The sequence below is a fragment of the Enoplosus armatus genome, chromosome 21 (assembly GCF_043641665.1).
Source record: "Enoplosus armatus isolate fEnoArm2 chromosome 21, fEnoArm2.hap1, whole genome shotgun sequence".
Lineage (NCBI taxonomy): Eukaryota > Metazoa > Chordata > Actinopteri > Centrarchiformes > Enoplosidae > Enoplosus > Enoplosus armatus.
Window position 1 is genome coordinate 13,471,594 of NC_092200.1, and position 20,598 is coordinate 13,492,191.

A 20,598-nucleotide genomic window follows, 5' to 3' on the forward strand; every position below is an offset into this window, starting at 1 on the left:
TCTAATTTTTACTTTCTCACCAATTAACTTTATATCATAGATTCCTCCATGCCATATGATCACTGGAGTTGCTTCAAGGTTTAAATATTACTCTCGGGTTAAGATGTCAGCAGTGGAGCTTACTGGCTAAGCAAAGAGGGTGAATGAGTCAAGGACCTATCTACCCGTGTGCTCTTTAATTTGATCCCAGGAAGGAAGGAAAAAGAATGAGTTTCCGTCAAAGATCATTAGCCTCAAGTGTTGTGGATAACAGCTCAGAGAGGGGGCATTAGCTCACCCACCAATTATGGCATTTTTCATAATTGAAATTCTTTAAGACTTACCTTGCAGTTTTTATTCCCTACTGCTATTTACATATTAGTGTGCTGTTGTTCCATTCTTCCTTCAACCAGAAATTGTTTGGAGATTATGGATATGAAGTGATATGTGTCTTTTCATTTAGGTTACTTAGTATGTTGGTGGCATTCCTCTCTGCTACAGTAAAAACTGGATGTAGTAATGAGCACAACTGATCATTGCTGTAGTTCAAAGTCAAAAACGTGTAGAAAACCAGAGATTGGCAGCATGGAGGCTGACGAGACTTGTGGAATAAGCAAATCAAAAATTGACAGATTTTGATAGGAAGTCAATTAGTGGTACATTTGTACTAACAAAAATCTTTACTTTCCTACTTCTTTTAGTCCTATCATGCTCTGAGCTAGTGAGTGTGCTAGCATCCTCCACATCATACTAGTGGTTCAGTAATGAGCCCCATTAATTATGTAAAGGCAGTGATGCAGATGGACCTAATTAATTGTCTCCCGTCACCCCCTTGATTACTGTACCTGGAAGGGAGGTGTTAATTTCTTTAATACTTAAGCAGGTACGTAAACTGTTTTGTCAGAGCCACCGCTATGACAATGACGGAGTAGAACGCTGGCTTTCCCGCTGCAAAGCTCTTTTCCTGTTAATTCACCTAAAAGGAAAGTTTCTCAGTGGTGGTGGTGACATTGTGATAATTGAAGGAGAGAGGGAGAGATTAAAAGGAGTGGGGGAGGAGGAGAGAGGGGGCTTGTGTGGTGGCCCCGGAGATGTTTTCGCAACCTGATTGCATCAACATTTGCGTACCTTAGTGCCGTTTGTCTCCGTATGTCTAGGTAATGGGTTACCAGCGGGCGAGTTTGGGAACACCCAAGGTGCTTTGCAACAGCAGCGTGGTTGGTGGGGAGTAAACCTGTTGAGAGTCGCACAGCACAGATTGGAGTGGTAATGATAACCTGAGTCTGGGAGGCTGGCTGTTAATCATATAAAGTGTGTTCTCCATCTTAACCTACTGCAGAGACATGATGGTGCCACCTGAGCAGAGAGATGCCAGGGTCATCCTTTTTCCTACCAAATACTTATTATTAGTTAGTGACAAAAAAAAAATCTGGAGCTTTAATCTCATCGCAAAAGTTAATCAGAAAGATTCTATATTGCCTTGCCTTAATATAGACAAAATAATATGATGTAGTTATAGTTCTCTTTCACCATGCTATAATTTAATATTTTCACTGTAACTAAAAAGTTTGGTCATCATAAAATCTGCATGGCCTCTAAACACTCTACAATAAAGCAATTCATTTGAAACTATTTACAAGACAACGATGCGCACATTACTCCTATTGCAGCACTTCACCTGGTTTATTCATCAGCCTTGCTGTGAAAATAGTACAGTAAAGTGAGTATGAGGCCACCTGAGATGCAGATCGAAACTCAAGCAAAGGAAGAAGAGGCTTTGGAGAGGAAGGCGGACAGAGGGAGCAGTAGGCCGTGACAGGATACACAGGAACCGCTGTCACACAACAATAGAACCCTCAGCTCCTGAACAGGAACCCATAACAGCAACACAGGAACACCAGGAGAGAGGAGGAGGAGCTGAGCGCTTCAGTAGCACAGGAGGGGCCGTCTACAGTCAGGGGGCAGCTATTGGTCTGTGTGTGTGTGTATGGTTGTGTGTGCGTGCATGTGTGTAAGCGTGGGGTCACTGGAGTCCTCCCAACCCCCCAATAACCTCTACCAAAGAGCAATGTGGTCAGTGTGCATGTGTGCATTCAAGCCTGTGTAAAGTGTGCATTTGTACAGTATGTCTATGCATGTGTGTATACTGCCATGCAAGTAAGGAAGTGTGAGTATGTGCATGCAAACCTCTCTGCGTGCATGCATGTCACATTAGAGTGGCTTCTTCAATTACAGCGGATGGGTTTTTTTTTTTTAGTGGACAGCGCTGAGGGCCCCAATGGCCCCAGGCGATAAACGAGCAGGCAGGCAAGGACAGGAGCGACGTAGCAGCAAGCACAGCTTCCACAGTCGGAGTATTAGGGAGCTCAATATGAGATACGACTGCAAAGGCTACATGCCTGTGTTCCTGAAAAGGTCATGGACTTTGTTGGGCAGTAATGTGTGAAAGCAGTGGCACAGTGGTTAAAAAAGAAGAGAAGAAAGAAAAACAGATCAAACACACACTCTCACCTCCTTCCCAATTCACACATTTAAGATTTTATGGACACAAGTACAAAACACATCCATGCAAACGGACCCATTCGAAGTAGTTTAAAATAGACTGAATGTTATCTCAGAGGGGCAAAAAGCTGCTGCTCGTTTCAGGGCTTTTTGTCCACATTTACCACACATCTACTACTACCTTGAATGACCTATGGGAGGTGAGCTGTTCTCCATTAGTCTGTCCCTTGTCACCATTCTTTCAGTCAGCATTGTTCTCTGTGATCCACATGCCTCTTCTTTGACCTCTGTTTAGCAGAGGCCATACAGAACAGCCACAACCAGGCCCATGCATAGCTGTCCCCAAAGACCTGGGCATGTGAGGGCATGGACACAAGAAGAGCTATTACAAATGTCTCTTAGTGCCAATACTGTATGCTATGGTTCACTCCTCTTGGGCAGCATATGACTCATCGGCTCTACCTTGGGTGTATAGTGTCAGAGTCACAGCAGGGGGTGCAGGCATCAGGGTTCACCCCCTAAGCCCATAGAGCCCCGTAAGAGAGTGAAGGACAATGATTATGTATTATGTAAGATGTACTTCATTTTTCCCTCAAAATTACAATTGAAAAATTGGGGCTCATCCTATATGTAAGGACTTGATATGTATACATTCAGGAGTGTTTTGAAGAGTGGAGAGCGTCTGACAACTTTACTGTCTTATAAATGCTAGCTATTTCTAGCTTTCTTTCGCTAGCAGGAGAGGAAATGTCACGTTGACTGCATTTTTGTTTTTCTGATGAAATGTGATCATTTGATTGATTTTTATTTGTTAATATTTGGTATGTACAGTGTTAAATACATTATATCTACCTACCTTATTTTTACCTAGCCATTTGACGTATCCAAAAACAGGTGGTGTAAAAGCTGGCGTCATCTTATAATCAGGGTTTCATTTTGTATTGATAAATGTCAAGGCCAATAAATCGTTCTAGTTCATAAACACAGAGACCTTAAGCTTCCTCCTGTTTTTGTTCAAGCCGACAAGGTGATGCACTCACTTACCTCATGAACACACCACTATAACGTCTCATCCCATTTCTAGACTGGCCCACAATTCCAGCGGTAGACAGAGAGAGAAAGGAGAAAGTGTTCCAGTATGAACTCGTCGGTGTGAGAGGTTTAATTACAGGGAGTGTCAGCCCCATTGCTTAATGTGTCCCTCACAATTAATCCAGGGAGAGGATGTCATTATCTACCAAAGCCCGGGCATGGGCAGGCTTTTCTGTCGGAGGCAAAAGAGGGAGGGAAGGAGAAAAAGAGAAAGCCAGTCAAAAGAAGGAAGTGCCTTTAGTTAGCAGCCGCCAGTATGGTTGACCTCCGTGTCACACAAAAGGATCAAGCTAAAATTCTTGGAGATTATTTTAAAACATTGTGTTTTTTAAATGTTTCGGACACCTGCCTCTCGTGGCTCCATCGATGGGGCAGAGGTTTTTCCTTTAATTTCTTCATAATATGAAGCTTCGCCCATCAGCTGTCAAAACATGTCCATCTGGAAGACGTTAGATGGACGCCGCGTTTTCACCATTTTGAGACGCTTTGCCGTCCTTCCCTCCTTCTCCTCATCTTCTACCCCCCTCCTTCCTCCTCCATCAGGCCAACTGCTAAGTAGTCCTGGCCTGTTCCCTTGCCATCCCATAATGTGAAACAGAAGGCAACAAATTGGACTGTTGAAGGGTGAGAAAAGGTTTTAGCAGGAGCTCAGAACACACGGAACAAAAAAGAGGACTCATCTTACGCCAGATCCAGAGGTTTTGCAACCAATCCACCTGTCTTATGTCTGTCATATGGGTATAGAATATAGTTTAACCAAAGCGTTTAATTGATTGATGTTACATGTGTAGACCGGTAGGATGTAACCATTGTGGAAACCGAAGTTAAGCATGTCAGCTTAAGAAACGTTACAAAGCACGTAGCACATATGCAGACACACTTTGTGTATACACAGGGGTAATACTGTATGTGATGCTCACTCAAACACACATCAAAAACACAAAGATGCATATACAGCCTCTGACTCCTCAGAGGTTTTACAGCTTGAACTTGACAGATCTGATTCTTTGTGACTGTCCGTCGTTAGTCACTTCTTTCCCCCTTTCTCCCTTCCTTTTCTTTAAAGAGTTTGACCTTGGCCGCTTCCTGCGGCCCGGAGGGGATGAAGAAGGTCTGGTGATTGTGACAGGTGTCGCGTCTTAACAGCCCCACATGACATCCCGAGCAGAGATAGACATTTGGAGGGGGGGGGTTTTTCCATAAGGGTTTCACTCATAACCTTAAAGAGACAGTGCGTGTGTGTGTGTGTGTGTGTGTGTGTGTGAGAGAGAGAGAGAAAGTGCACATGGACAGTATCTATGTGAGAGAGAATGTGTGTGTGTGTGTGTGTGTGTGTGTGTGCGTCTCACCACTGATTCCCAGCTCTCATTTCGGTTATTGGCTTGGATACTTATCACCTCCAGCCTCCGAGGCCTGATTAGGTTGAAGCTACTCCAAAGTCAAATTTTGGATATCAAAGGCAACACTCAACTTTGGCATCTGTCTGCAGCATCTTAATACGAAGCCCGGGCTGCTGACATGTTGAGAATTGAGCACGTCTTAAAATATGTGGTCCATACACTTAAAGTGAGAAAATGTGTTTTTAAGGATTACAAGAAGCAGACGTGTCTACAAACACTGAATTAGTTTGGTATAAGGTATCATGGTGCACCGTTTAAAAATACTAAATAGTAGGACATGTATGGTTTGTGTGATTGGTCTCAGGTTGCAGTGTACTTTTGAACTATTTTTAAATGAACTCGAGTTTCAATAGAGGCATGTACTTTAATGTCCATGGATGTACATGCTTTATTTTTTCTTTATGTTCATCTTCTTGCTAATTACACAAATGCATTGTCAGTTTGCAATATTTGCATCCGTCTTACGCGTGGTAGGATTGCAGGTTTGAGGTTACATATTTGCACATTAGTTTAATGTGTTCAATGTTTTAATCAGACCTTGTTTATAATCCCTGATGATTCAAATGTAACTCTCAGTCATTTGTGAACAGAGAGTATCAGAAGCATTAAAATGTGGAGCACACATATTCTCCTTTGTTAAGTAAAGTTGCAGTAAACTTCAATGTGCTCCAGAACAAACCTGGAAAAGTGATCTCCTTAGGGCCCAGGGTGAGTCAGACATAGTGTGGAAGTAAAAGATGGGCTACTATCTGAGTTGTTTACTGTAGGATGGGAGTAGGCTTTATTTTCTGCTAAGGAGATTAGTAACAGTGAATTATGCATATCTTATTTTCTGGATTATCTCAGGCACTCAGCGATACTATCTCCCTGGATAATCTCTTTTAAAGTTGTTCAGTTTATTTCTGACTGTAAATATAGCCATTGTTGCTTGTTTATCTTTTCTCGAAGTCCAATTTGGTCTGTGCCACTTTTGGACGGAGTGTGTTGTTGCACTTTCACTATGATTACTCAAGTTGAAATATTTATAGACAGTGATCTTTGCTTTATAGGCACAGTAATGAGAGGAGGGTGGATGGAAGCTGCTGTATCGTACTAGCCATTTTTTGCCACTCTGTGTGTAAGTGTGTGTGTGTATATGTGTGTGTCCCTGCATGCAAATATGAATGGGTGGCCTGTCTTGTCCAGTGGTGCGTTTAACCAGACACAGACCTTTTCTTCAGCCAAATCAGGCCCAACGCAGACAGTGTGCATCCATGCCATTTTCAAGCTGCTCCAATTATATCTGCCGACCATCCACATATTGGCCAAATTTACAATAATAGCATATCTATTTCCATCCTAATGGCTGACATTGCTTGGCTTATCCATGCATGTATGTCGGTGGTCTTTATGCTTTGTGGTTTAGTCTGTTCCCAGTCATGTGCAATGTGCTGTGGCCTGTCTTGGCCTTGGATGTGTATGTGTTGCATGAAGCCAGCGTGTGCTTATGGTTCTGTGTGTATGTGTGCATGCATTAACAACTCTGTGAATGAGCATGTGCATTTGTGCTGTGTGACCCCTGACGTATAAAGCTTGTCCATCTCTGCTATAGTATATGCGCCTATTATTTCGAATTGGTGTCTGAGTGTGTGAACCCAGTACGTGTGTGTTGGTGCGTGTGTCAATGAGGCTGTGTTGGCACGTGTGTTTGTGTGCCTACATACAGTCTGTGGTATAAACCCAGTGCTCAGCAAACAGGCCTTGAGCCCGGGCCAGCTCTGACAGACAGGGTGGTGGTGGTGAAGTGGAGGGATTGACCCTCTATAGCTTAGAGAGCCTCTGCACAGTACACACTCCTCTCCCCCCTCCTCCACCATCTCCCCACAACCCTCCCCTCCCCTCCCTCCCCCCACTCCCTGCTGCCTAGTCCCAAGTGCCCGCAGGCACTGGAGATGCACGCATGCGTTGCCTCACTGTGTGAGGCTTTGTCTGTTTGTGAGCATGGATGTATGTGTGTGTGTGTGTTAGCATGTAGATGAGTGTTGCAGTGTGTGCGTGTGTGCGTGTGTGTGTGTGTGTGTGTGTGTGTGTGTGTGTGTGTCCGTGTGGATGAGGATCTGTGGACAAAAGAAGCAACCATATCTACCTCTTCTCTCACTTGGCAATAATCATTGATGCTCCTTTCTGCTCTATCTGTGCGAGTGTGCTCACTGCATTTTCATGTTATGACTGCCTTTTGTTTTAACCCATAAGAACCCAGACCCATTTCCCCTCAAAGGAAAATTATGGGGAATACACCACAGACCAAGTGGACCCCATTGAAGACATTTCTGATGGGTTTTTTTATACTACCCCTTAATGTCAAAGATCTGTGATGGTACATATACGTTACGTTGGGCGTTTATGGTAAATTTACTTGTTGTATTGTTTTATATTAATTTGTTCAAGAAACATGGTGAAAACAGGTTGACTGTATACAGGACACACTATTAAAGCATTAGAATCGTTAAATGGGTTTTAACTTACCTTTAGTATCAAAATACAGGCTTTTTGAAATTAGTTGCTTCCTTCACTTGCGTTTACATGTCACACCACCATTTTGAAAAGGTCCCGACCTGCCACAGTCACATGACTGCGACATGACCACCACACCAGGATGTTTCGTATATGTCGCTTAGAGACTTAATGAGTTAAGATCAAGCACAAAGCTGTATAAGGAAGATTCTGGGGCCTTTGAAGTGTGTGTTACGCTGGTGTCATCATGGGTTCTTATGGGTTAAAATGTACAGAAAAATCTTTGTCAACGGTAACACCTAACAATGGATAAGAGATATTGAAATCAATGTTTAGTGGTTCGGTTTAAGATACAGTAGCTGCACAGTTGTCGATAAAGCCATTTCTATTTGGCATGATATTCAGAATGCTGATGTGTTATTAACACAGCATATTTGGCCCAACAATCCAGTGGTGCTATTCATATGTGAATCTTCTTTGACAGCATCCCTAAGCAGTTTCTATTGCCTTGATATTATATTAGCTTGAGAATGAAAGAGTGATCCTTTCCCTCTAAATCTTCTTCATTCATAAATAAAAAGGATCATGGACCCCATTAGGCCTCATCCATTGCCATGACTACTTGGCTCTTACAGGTTTGTGCAAGGCAAGCAGGGTAGATGGTCATAGGATCTGTGTGCTCAAAATACTCTTTTTACATAGGAAGCTCTACTTAAGAAATCTAGATTCATTATAACATGCTGGTACCAGCCCATAAAGCAAAGCCCATGCACAGTTTTTCCTCAATTCATTTCCAAACCTAGCACCAACCCAAGCACCATCCACATCCAAATTCCCAGGCCCAGACCCAGCCATATACTCCCTTACTCTAACAGGTACTCTTGCCCATCCTCAGCCCACTCCTCACTACAGCTATAAATCCGTCCTCAGGCACACCACAAGCTCCACATCCAGATCCATTCCCAATCCCGGCATGGTCTTTTCTAGGTGCCAGAACCAGCCACAGCCCCATTCCAAGTACCAGGTCCAGAACCAGCACTATCCTCAGTTTTCTCCCAAATCAAAACCTATATCCCCCACTCCACAGAGCTCCAATCTCTTCCCTAGTCTCGGTCCCAACCATAGTCCCAGCCACAGCCGGGGCTTCCATGTGCGACTGACACATAAATAACCAAGCCTGTCCGCCACCCAGGCAAATTCAAATGCACCTGTCAAAGTGATGAAGCACCCGCCCGCAGGGAAGCATTGTTTACATTTTCACTCCACTCTTCGCAAAAGTGAGATTCTAATTATTTTCCCACTGTAAATTAAAGCCAAGTGGGACAGAACTACAAACCAAAATGATCATGGCAGTGGCAGCAGAAAAGCCCAGCCCTTCTGTGTATGGATTGCGTGAAGGGCGGGAAGCCGAAGAAAGTGTGTGGGTGATAGAGAGAGAGAAGGTCAGCAGCTTTTGTCTTTAAGACGGGAGATAGCGAGGGAGGCAGAGAGGTGAGAAAAAGGAGGTATAGAATTCACACAGGCTGTGTAGCAAGTCTACTTCTGTTGTGCTCATTACAGGCAGGCTTCTAGAGAACTTCAACCAACTGGAATACATTATGCCCTCACATTTCATACATAATAATGTGCCAAAAATGTGCTGCATTATTTTTCATACCAATGGACACGGAGAGAGAAAGAAAGACAGGGAGAGAGAGAGGGAGAAGGGGAAGATTTAATTAATCCATGGGAACATGCAAATGGAAGGTAAAATTAGACAGAGGAAGGGAGACCTGGGGAAGAGAGAGTGCACGAATGGTAATGATGGCTATCTAGTTTGGATCAATCATTAAGGGATCAGGGGGACTGACAGGCCTGTTTGTGCCCACGCCTTAGGCTCCTGTCCTGGACAGTCGCCAGCCCGGCTCAGTCTGCCTGCCCGTGGAGACTTCTCCGTCACTACCCCCTTCAGTTCAGTCACGCACACAGGCACACACACATGTACATATGTACTCATGTATCATACACAAACGCAAACAACTTAGGTGGACACGTGTACACTTTTCCCTATAAAAGCTTCATATTTAACACCTATGGATAACTCACTCTGGGGCCTTGTTAGTTTGTGTTTATTAATCAGTGATGCACCCCTTGGTGGTGGTCTTTTTCAAATGGTGGATTCATTTGCTCTTCAGGCCTGTGATTGGGTCCCATTTTGACACAGTGTTTTGATTATCAGTGGAAAATAGCAAGGTTTTCTGCAAGGTCACGGGGTCAAGTTTGGGAACTGTTTTGGCTGTCAGCAGGGACGTGCCACAAGGGGTCACAGAGGAAATGTCCTTTTTTAACAATAGTCAACTCTAGACACTGTTTATATCCGACATGTCACAAAGTGGAGGGAAATGTCAGACATTGATATTTGTGACAGTCGAGGACGTGTGAGATAAATATATAATACACTGTACCTATCGCAGACATAGTCATTACTAGACCAGTGTGTCACCAAGTGGAAAATTACTATTTAATTCTCAGAAACTCTCTGCCCTCTTTTTAGGTGTTAGTTGAAAGTTTAAATCCTAATTTAGGTATGAATATGGGTTACTTTTTAAATATAACACAAAACAATATCCTTTGAAGAATGTAGTGCATTTATTATTTTATCTCTGAGGCTGCAATGATTATTTTTTTGGCCTCAAACTAACAAAACAGCAAAGGAATTCCAAATCCATCTCTTGACAGACTTTATATTTCTACACTCTTGAATAAAAATGACTGACAGGTCAGTCAAATTTTATTACAAGTCACAGTGGATTTTTGTAAAGAAAAGCTTTCCACAGGCGCCTGTATTTAAGTACTGATTGCTTTTCTTCTGCATTCATATGTGGTATGGTATGAATCGGTAGGTGTGAAATCGCATCTTCTCCCAGAAAGACAGACAGACTATATTTGTGAACCATGGAGCCATGTCTGCAGCTGTGCCATCCCCACTTCCTGTGGCCCTGTCCTTCCCTCCCATTCTCCATGTGCATTTGCGGTAATGTCTACAAATCCTGAAATTTATGTCCCTGCTGGAAAACATGGTTTGCCGTTTATAGTCCTCCGCTAAAAGAAATAAGGCCCGTCTCTCCTGATGCAAGTCAAGGGACTGATGCAGACTCTATCAGATTTCTAAATACAGACCCCAACAATAAATCCGGGCTTGATTGGGTTTGAATTGGGTTAGCTCACTTGAATGCTATCTGCTTAACCCACAGCTGGCCTGTCTGCTCCATGCAGGCATTGAACCTAAATCAGTCACTTAGTGCTATCAAATGGAACAATGGTGGAGTGGAGAGAGCACTCAAGCTAGGGCTAGAAGCCAGGCTAGCACCATAACGCAACACAACAGACCAGAACAGAGTAGTGTAGAGCAGACAGGCCCTCTAATGCTCTTTCCTTTTTGTGTCTCAGCAATGATGCATCCTGAGAGCCATGGTGCATTGCATGAAATGGCATCACCCAAACTGAACACACAAACACCTTTTCAAGCTTTTGTCTAGTCTTGTCAACTGGATTTCACGTGCTAATTAGCGTAGGATGGTGGCATGGCTAACATCAAAAAAATCTATTTTCATGCAAGCTAAAATACATACACATGCACACCACACAGGGGAATTTAAGCAGGTGTGTTTAACCAAAGTGACTTAGAGTACAGAGACTGAATCCATGGTGTTTCTATCACCACAGTACAGCTTGGTTTAAAAAATCCTGGACTGGGGCCTTAACCGGGTCATAGGCATGCTTCCTGTGACCAGGGAGGGATGTTTTCTTACTCGGTTTCTCCCACATTCGTGACTTGAAATGTTTGCGATTTCTTACTGTATCATGAACAAGCCGAGAACCACCACATAGGAAGAGAGCTGGGATTTTCCGCACACTCCCACTTGTGTTTCCTCCAAAAAGAAAAAAAAAAAAAAAAAAGCAGCAAATCAACATACACACACTATCCAAACAGACTGATTGCTGCCTAGCAGAGGTGCTGATTACTTAAGGAATTCAGGTAATCAGTTTCCCCCAGTGTGGGCCGAGGCCAACCTGGAGGCGAGGCGAAGTTGAGGCGATTCCACTAATGAGCGCCTTAATTAGCATTGAAGAGATGCATCCCTGTGTCCCCACCTCCCCTTTACACACACACGCACACACACACACACACACCTTCTTTCTCTCTGCACTCGTGACTCTTCTGACATTTTGACAATGAGGTCCTTTCTACTCACAGGGCTGACCGGTTTGCAGTTTACGCAATGTCTCTAATTGCAAATGGGGTAATGGCTCCCACTGTTTTCCCGGTGAAGTGCCTAGAGTTGTGTTTGGCTAACCGTTTAGTGCGGGGTGACATCGATACACCACCAAATTAAACCTCTCCTTCAGCTTGACCCTACCACTCATGGCCCGCTGAATGAGTTTGCCTTTTTTCCCTTTTCTGTATTTTTAGATGAATCATAATTATCCAGCCAATTAGGGGGTCACCTTGAGTTTTGCAAACTACTTGAAAAACTTCCTCCACTTTGTGACTCTGACACACACACACACTCACATACACACCAGTGAACCCTTGTGCACAGTATGTGTAGTTTCATCATTGAGGGTTAAAATGAGGGTTAACATTGACATTTAAATAGAGTTTATAGATGTGTGTGTGAGGCCTTGCGACTAATTATTGCATCTTAAAACAGGAGAGTTGTGCATGATGTGTAAGATCTACCCTAATGCAAGTGATGAGCAGACATTCGAGTCTTCACCAGCAGCAGACACTATCAGAAAGGGAGAGAGCTTCCATGATCTTCACACATGGATGAGTTCAAGTTACATGACCTATATAACATGTTACACGCACCGCTTGCGCCACGTGTCTCACCCTCATATAGAGGGGCAGTGCATTACAGGTGTGTAAGACCCCAATACACACACACACACTCACACAAAGAGTCATAAACAAGCCTGCCACCAGGATTATACAGATGTATGCATGATCACAAACATGACCTGTCGCTTCACCTGCCACAGATCAGGCCCCACAGGACTCATGCACTACTAGGAATTAGCGTGCTGATGTATTGTACACCAGCGGTGCTTATCTGGTGGCTGCAGTTGTATGTAATTAAAATGAACTCAGCAGTTTACAAGGTAAGGTTCAGACTCATTTTAATATGCTATGCATGGGTTTTTGATATTCGGTGGTCTCAGTGAAATAAAGTTACTGACGCTTATATTTGTGTAATTTGAAGACACATGCACCTACTGTATAGTGTCACACACACTCAGAATAACCCAGGTTTGATTGAAACCTCTTTGTTTTTGAGAGCCAGGACCTTTTTGATAACTTCCCACTTACTTACATTATTCCCTTAATTTTTTAATGCTTTTAATGCCACTTTGAAGCCTTGAATATCTGAGCTTTTCACAAGCTTTTGAACACACCCACAAGGAAGAGTTTACAATCCCTGCTCGCAATGTATCATTTACCTCCCTTCATGTGCTTGATTAGGTGGCAGTCTATGAATATATCTGGACAGCAGAAGACCCCTTGACAGGCTCCACAGCCCCGAGTGAATCCCCAAGGGAGGCTGCACCCATACCAGAGGGAGAGACCAGCACCCACGTGGCAGTCTGCATCCTATACCTGAGTGGGCTGAAACAAAGATACAGGCACTTCCTCCGACAATCCGACGGAGCTATCGTTGAGGTGGGATATCAACATATTGTATACAGTGTATCCAAAAAAACATTTTCACAATATACTTCAATTATTAAAAAAAATACAAGGTGCTTTTTCCTGTTTTACTGCTTATATATTGAATATATATATTCAATATATAATATTCAGGGTCCATTCTAACTAATGATATTGGTGGGATTAAATGCAATGGTTTCTGTATGAAAGTGTACTTTTAGAATCTGTATGCTGCATTAATTATCAGACCCTAAATACAGTGAGAGCACATACTTACGCCACGGCAGAGACATGAAGGGAAGAGGATGAAGGCTGGGAGATGAAAAGGGTGGAGAGATGGGTTGGAGGTTCACAAAACACTCCCTCCTCTCTCTCTCTCCTTTTCTGAAGAGAGTAAGAAGGGGAGAGGACAGACAAGGATGCAGCAACAAGTTCCTTATTCTGCTTTCAGAACAATAAAGAGACAACAGTACAGCTCTGTGGTCTTAAAGGGTGAACAACCGTGACAGATTCTCATTTTTTTCCTCGGGTAAAACCAGATTCAAATTATTTCTTCTTTTCAAACAGAAAAATGACAGGATTTGCCCTGAGAAACAAATCAAGACTTAGTTCATCATGTAAATGTAACTGCTACTTACTAAAAGTCAACAGAACTCACCTTTTTCTTGCCTGTAACAACCATTTACAATCTGTATGGTATAATTAAACCTGCAGCATATTGTGACTTATGATGAAATGTAATGTAAATGTAATGTAAAAAGCAAAAAAAACGAAACTTTGCCGTGCATTGTAATTATTGCATCTTATATTTAGCTCCTTGTCCTCCTGCAAGACAGGCAGGTTAGACACAGACTGATCCACAGATTGTTGCCGAATTAAAAGTAGTGCTTTGTGCAGTAGCGAGAAGCCATTCCTTTCCTCAATCATTCTGTCAGTCGCCCAAGAGCAACCTGGATCATCCCAGCAAAATTAATATTTTGAAGTTTGAATGTCAGAGGAGTGGGGAAGGAGGGGGTTATGTGCGCTAACAATTAGCTCTGAGGCTCTTTTGCATTCTAATGGTTTGCCATCATAATTTGAGTGATGGTGAGCTTATGTGAGTAAACACACAGCATGGTATATTTATTACTGGTATCGCACTGTCTGTGTGTGTGTGTGTGTGTATGTGTGTGTAGCCTCTAGACCTGTGCATAGCATCGGAGGGGGGGGTTATAGCCAAATAGCCAAATAGCACACACTCATTGACAAACAAATGTTATGGTATAGACACCAACCTATAACACTCTTTGCATAAAAACACACATTTATAACACACATAACTGTGACACACAACACCTTAGCTTACTGACAGTAAAAGAATAAATTCCTGGTATTTCTGCGATGTGAAATCATTTCTGCTGTGCTGACTCCCCATTCTTTAAACTGTGAAGGGAGCTTCATAGAGGCCACCTTAAGTGAAAGATAGGTGTTACTGTCCTTGGGACACACACACACACACTCTATCTTTCTGTTGCTCTCTTTTCTCACACACATTGTGTCCCTTGGGTGTTGCTGTCTGTTCCTTGCAACTTAACAGGCAGGGACCTCCAGTAGCAAGAGACGCCGATGGCATCCTCTTTCACCCGCTGGTAGTGGGGAGTGATAACACCCGCGCTCAGCATCGCCGAGAGAGCACCATGCCATTCCCTTTCGCCTCGCAGCGCGGACCCCCACTTTACATATTCAAAACTAATCCTCCCCTGAATATATAGACTGGTTTTATGTATAGAGCAAGATCCAGGAATCACCAAAGGGCATCCCCAGCACTCGGAAGAACACTTGAGCTGATTTTATTACTGCTTTATATAATTCTGGCACCGATACACACACTGCGACAGGGTGCTGTGTACAAACTGGCCTTCAGATGTAAGGTGACAGCTCCTCAGAGAGAAATAACAGCCGCACAGGCACTTCTACAAAAATGAAATAGATAAAAAATATAGAATGAAATAGAAAAAGGCTCTACTATGCGATGCAGTGACCACAGTAATGCAGAGAAGTTCCCCTCTGTTCTTAGATTTATGGGATTTTAAAGCAATTTTATGGCTTTTCCTGTATAGGCTTATTACTTTATTCACTTATCCGAATAATAGCGTGTTTTATGGTGATGCAGTTACACTGCTATGTAACTAGACGGAGTATTACGAAGCTTGAATCCTGTTTGAGCAATAAAAACTAATGCAATTTGCTTTACTTTAAGCCACATATGCTGAGGTTTATTTGACATTTCCTCACAGGCTTTACAGCAACATATCAACATATCATTCCTTTTGTTTTATCATTTCAATTTAGGACATGTACTATGCACAAAGAAAATATTCATATTAATTTTTTTCTCATTATTATTATAATAATTATTATTATAACTACCTACAATATATTCGTTGTTTAATATTCGATTTTGAAATCTCTCATCAGTGTAGACGACATGTGAAATAGGAGGACGACAGTGACAAAGAAACTTCATTTGACTGTGTAATAACGTGACTGCGCTCTCTGTCCCAGTTAGTTAAAAGACTAATCCCGCTACTTAAGAAGTCTGTTTCCATTTACTGAGGAAATATTGACGGATGGCTCATTTCCTTTAAAGAGCTCTGTTTTCGCAGGCAGTGTCCTGGACACAGATGCCCCGGAGGACTTGCTCCTCCCTTAGACTAACATGACCACAGCTCCAGGGGCCAGCAGCTTTGCATAATACCCACAAATTTACACCCAAAATTTGTCTAAACGAACACCTTAAAAAGCAAGTCCTGGAAGAAGTGCCCTGAGCTATAGACACTGTTAGACACTATTTGGAAGGAACAGAACAGCGAGGTGTGTCCTGTTTGATTTGCTGGAGAGTGAGAGCCTGAGCAAGAGTCATGAGAAACTAAATATTTTGGCTGTTTATCCAGCCATTATTGAACCAGTTATGTTGACTGAAAGTTCTTTTTTTTTTTTCTCTCTCCGTATCGCGTCGTTAGCAAGAAGGAATGGAGTGGAAGGAGTGAATTCAGAGTTGTGGGTGTGCAGTAAAAAATATAACGATAATGAAGTCTTTATTGACTTGCATATTGAATTCTGTTTAAAGAAAGTTAATATTAATGATCCATCATATGCTCTCATTCAGCGTGTTGCCAGAGGCAGGTGTCTGTAATATTGACCATGTTGAAGGAATCTTCTAGCTGAATCACAACAATACAAAAAGTTAAAGCTTCGTACCCATCAGTGAGCTCCAATAAAAGACATTAAAGGTAAAGTGAGGTGTAGCTTTTCAAACACTCATTACCTATAAACAGATGTTGCCCAGCTGCCAACCCACAAAATGCACTGCTGACAACAACTGTTAGGGCCGAAATTATGCAGGGAAATGCATCTCTATAACCTAGGACCTTCAGAGAAGGCCTCATAACCACTCTGTCTGAAGAAACAAGATGGCTGATGAAGAAATTAATGCAGGCAAAGTCATTATCCTCCCTCCTAAAACCACAGTGGGTTTATGTCCCCCTGTGTCGTTTTTTCTCCGGGGCTAGCATTTAAGTGTCGATGGACTTATAAAAAGATAGGACAAGCCAACTGTGCTCCTTTTGTCTCTTTTCCTCCATATGGGAGGCAGCAGCATATGCAAGAACTGGCTCAGCTTCTGTAAAACTTCCATTAAAGATGCACAACTAAGGCTCTGCCAGCTTGAATATTACCTCTCTCCGCAAATTATTTATGGCTCGGAAAAAACGCTGATGATGAGCATCTCTAGCTACTTGTATAAATAAAAACACTTTTCTCTGCAATTTCAGCTGTGCTTTTTCTCCAACCCCCCCCCCCCATTTTGTTTTTGAGGGGTGTGCTTAACCATTTGTAGGAACAAAAGGTATGCAGTTTATTCACACAGTAAGGTTTTAACTGTATTGCATTTAATTATCTTAACCTCAGCAGGCATGGCTGTGTTGTATTATGCATGGTTTGTATAATTAGGAGAGGATATCCCCTTATAGTTTGTAGATTTTTATAATAACAGGGACAAAGCAGATAAAAATGATGATGACGGTGATAATAATGACACTGATGATGATGATGATCGGAGAATATGAGAAATGGAAGGCAGAGCAATAAGTTGTAAAAGAGCACAGAGGATTGCCTTTTCATAAGGGACGCCTCATCATCCTGATATGCCATCAAATCTCTCATTAACAGGGACCCTTTGTCTTGGCTTTCCATGACTCAGCCCACCGTCCGTCTGCACATGACGGCGGCGACTCTTTGCTGGACCAATATTGACCTAATTTAGCATGCAGAGAATATGAAGAAGTTAACCTTTGGAAAAAAAACACCTTGCAGCAACATTAATTGACAAACCGCATCAATTCTCCCTCCTACCCCTCTTTTGTAATTACTCTGCCGCACGTTTGATTGCCGCTGCGGAGCTGAGGACCCACGCTTCATTTGCCGTGAGGTCATCGGCAGCCCTCAGAAATATGAATATGATTTATACAGGAAGTGAGTGTGCTCTGTCTGTGTGTGTGTGTGTGTGTGTGTGCTGTCTTTTTGGCATGTGGTGTGTGTGGCAAAGAGAGACACTGAGGTGGGGGGGGGGGGGGCTAGTGTCCTTGGCTACGTACTGTATGTTGCATGAGGAGATTAATGCCTCCCTGGCAGCCATATCTGCTTAGCAGGAGGACTTCTCCAAAGTACACCGCATGTAATTATCTGGCAAGTTTATACTAGTTTTAGATAAAGAAGCACTCTATGGCACATTTTTCAAGTTTGCTCAATTGCTGCCCTATCTGTATAATTTGCAACTTTAGAAAAGTGCCAGCCTACCTTTTTGACATGCTTCTGTTATGAAATACAGAGCTGAAGATGTGTGGAAAGAATGCAGACGTAATTTTGACTTAACCCTCCATTGTGTTAAATTATTATTTATGTATCAAAATGTCATTAAATGTATTTTTCATCTATTTATGGGAAAGAATTTATTTAGTCAGATCGACAATGTATCATTTTATCGTTGCTTATACCAGCGAGATTTAAGTTGTATTTCACGTCACTGTACATAAGTAGGCCAACCCAGAGTTGTGAGAGCTGTTTCCCCTCTGGGACGAGAGGTAGTGTGTCATATAAAGTCTCCATTTCTGTTTTTCCTCCAAGTTCACTGTAACCACCAGGACAGAGGTAGATACTATGCATGACAACACTACTCGCAGGCCTCGAGGAAAATAGCAGTTCTCCTGCCAATCTCACTCACTGTCATCCAAGTTCAACCTGCACTTTGAAATGCTTGATACATAAGGCCCCCCGGGGTCTCCCAAAACAGTTGGGTTTAACATTGTTGTACTGTTCATTTATTGTTAAGTTTCCACCTCGCTGACTCTCGCATGCATGGGTTATTTTTCTTTTCTGAAGGTGATTGGTGACATGGACGGGATGGATAATGCAACCAGGATGGTGCCCTGCCCGGGTCAGGGCTCTGCCTATCGGAGAGAGGACAAGGAGGGTGCAAGCGCTCCACACCAGCTACGAAAACGGAAGAAGCTATTTGGGCGTGAGTGTTAATAATAAAATCACCTTTATTATTGTCACAAAGATATGTTTTTAGCTCGCCATGTTTGAGAGCACACAAAGAAAAGTACACATTCGGTTGTCCTCGTCAAATCATCTTCACACACATGTGACCCTCTTGCCTGTGCAAACCTTTCTCTACCTGCTGTTTGTTTAGCAGAATTTACACAGTTTCATCCAGCGTTTCGTTCCCTCAGGGTCCCATCGTGTCGAGCCAGTAGGAGGAAGCGGGTGTGGCTCCAGTTTTGCACTACAAGACCTCAACCAGTGATATCAAAGCAACGGAGGAGATAGTTTAGACTCTTAATGAATGTCAGTCATGTCAGTCTGTTTGACTTAAAGTCTCTGCATTATATTGTGCAGTACTTGAATAATTCAGATATTAAAAACAGAATTGTTGAACAGTTTCTCAACTGTAAGCAACTCAAAACTGATTAAAAAATACTGTATTGCTGCCATCAGCTGGAAAATGTGGTATCGTTCTTCACATTACTACTAACTACTACAACATTTTTTTTCAGTAGTGAAAAATGCATTTGTGTACCGTATATTTGTGTAGTACTTCCTGGGTATTATATTTTTATTGACAGACAGAAAACGCGTAAAGGTTCCATATTGTAGGTGAGATAAGTGAGATTTCCATGTTTTATTTGATTATAAAGCAGTTTCATGTGCTACATAAATACTGTGAAAGTATCAAAATGCTCAGTCCTCAGAGAAATGCACACAGCCCGTATTCAGAAACTGTGCTTTTAAAAAAGCCATCAGCACTTCCGTAAGTTTGTGATGTCACAACTACACAGTCACCGCACTAATCCATGCCCCCAGCAGGTCGTCTGCTTCAGGCACAGCACGTCCACCAACTACAGGGACGCTCAGTCTGTCTGAGTTATTGGACCACTCTGCTCAGGACTACTCTTCAAGTTTTTGGAGGTTCTTCAGTTTGTCTAAAACAGCTTGTGTCAGACAGAGGGTGAACTGAGGGGCTGCATAAAGGGCCAGTAGAAGATAAATAAGGACTTTTTTGAACTGCAAATCATGCAAAGCTACTCTAGTGGTGTCCCAGAATAAATATATAGAGCTGCAATGAGCATAATATGGGACCTTTAATATAGTCAAAAGTGTAAATGATGGAAGGCTGACTCAGGGCCCCAAAACAGTATTGTAAAATATTTTGTTCTTGCAAGTAAACATAAATAGTATATGTGAACTAATAAGCTATTTGTGACCTAATAAACAATGTTCAGCCACACTTCTAATGAATGCAAGTCATTAGGTGTTCAGCGCTGCCTCAACACAATGAAAAATGAAGATTCTAAAAGTCACTAATCAGAGCACGAGTGATAAAATATCAATATTGGCCTCACATTAAGCAGGATAATATTCAGGCCAGCTTGATTTGTATTGAATATGTGTCTGCTAGCCGGTGCTCAGTGTAATGAAGTGGCTCACAAATCAGGCCATAATGGCTGCCTACTTACACATATTGCTTAATTAAAGGTTGTGAGCTTATTAGCATGTGTCTCTGGCAGAGGGCGCAGGGAGATGGGAATCGGGACTGATGTCATTGAGGGCCAGGCTTTAAAGGTTTTATAGATAGCTAACCTATCATACTAAAGCCATAGCCCCCCCACCCCACCCTAAAATCGGATCTTAATAACCTGTCATTTTCATTGATGATGATTCTCCTTTATGGGCAGCCATTACAGATCAACTTCTGGGTCTTGTTGGATGGCGATAGCGGCCATTCATGCTCGTCATTATCAGGAACACACCTTACTTTGGCCTTGAAGTTGCTCCTCACCTCCATATTGAAACCATCACAGTCATGGCCCGGGGGGCGTGGTGCACAGTGCATATACACAC

The 20,598-nt window shown here is 42.6% G+C and overlaps 1 protein-coding gene across 1 annotated transcript in view; it reads left to right on the top strand.

Annotated features, from left to right (window-relative positions):
* Positions 1-19,003, top strand: part of ofcc1 (orofacial cleft 1 candidate 1) — a 76,258-nt gene extending 57,255 nt beyond the window's left edge. The window contains exons 22-24 of the mRNA XM_070928559.1: positions 12,973-13,170; positions 18,577-18,715; positions 18,930-19,003. Of these exons, the coding sequence (XP_070784660.1) occupies positions 12,973-13,170; positions 18,577-18,715; positions 18,930-19,003 (411 nt within the window). The remainder of the gene's footprint in view (positions 1-12,972; positions 13,171-18,576; positions 18,716-18,929) is intronic.
* Positions 19,004-20,598: the final 1,595 nt, after the last annotated feature.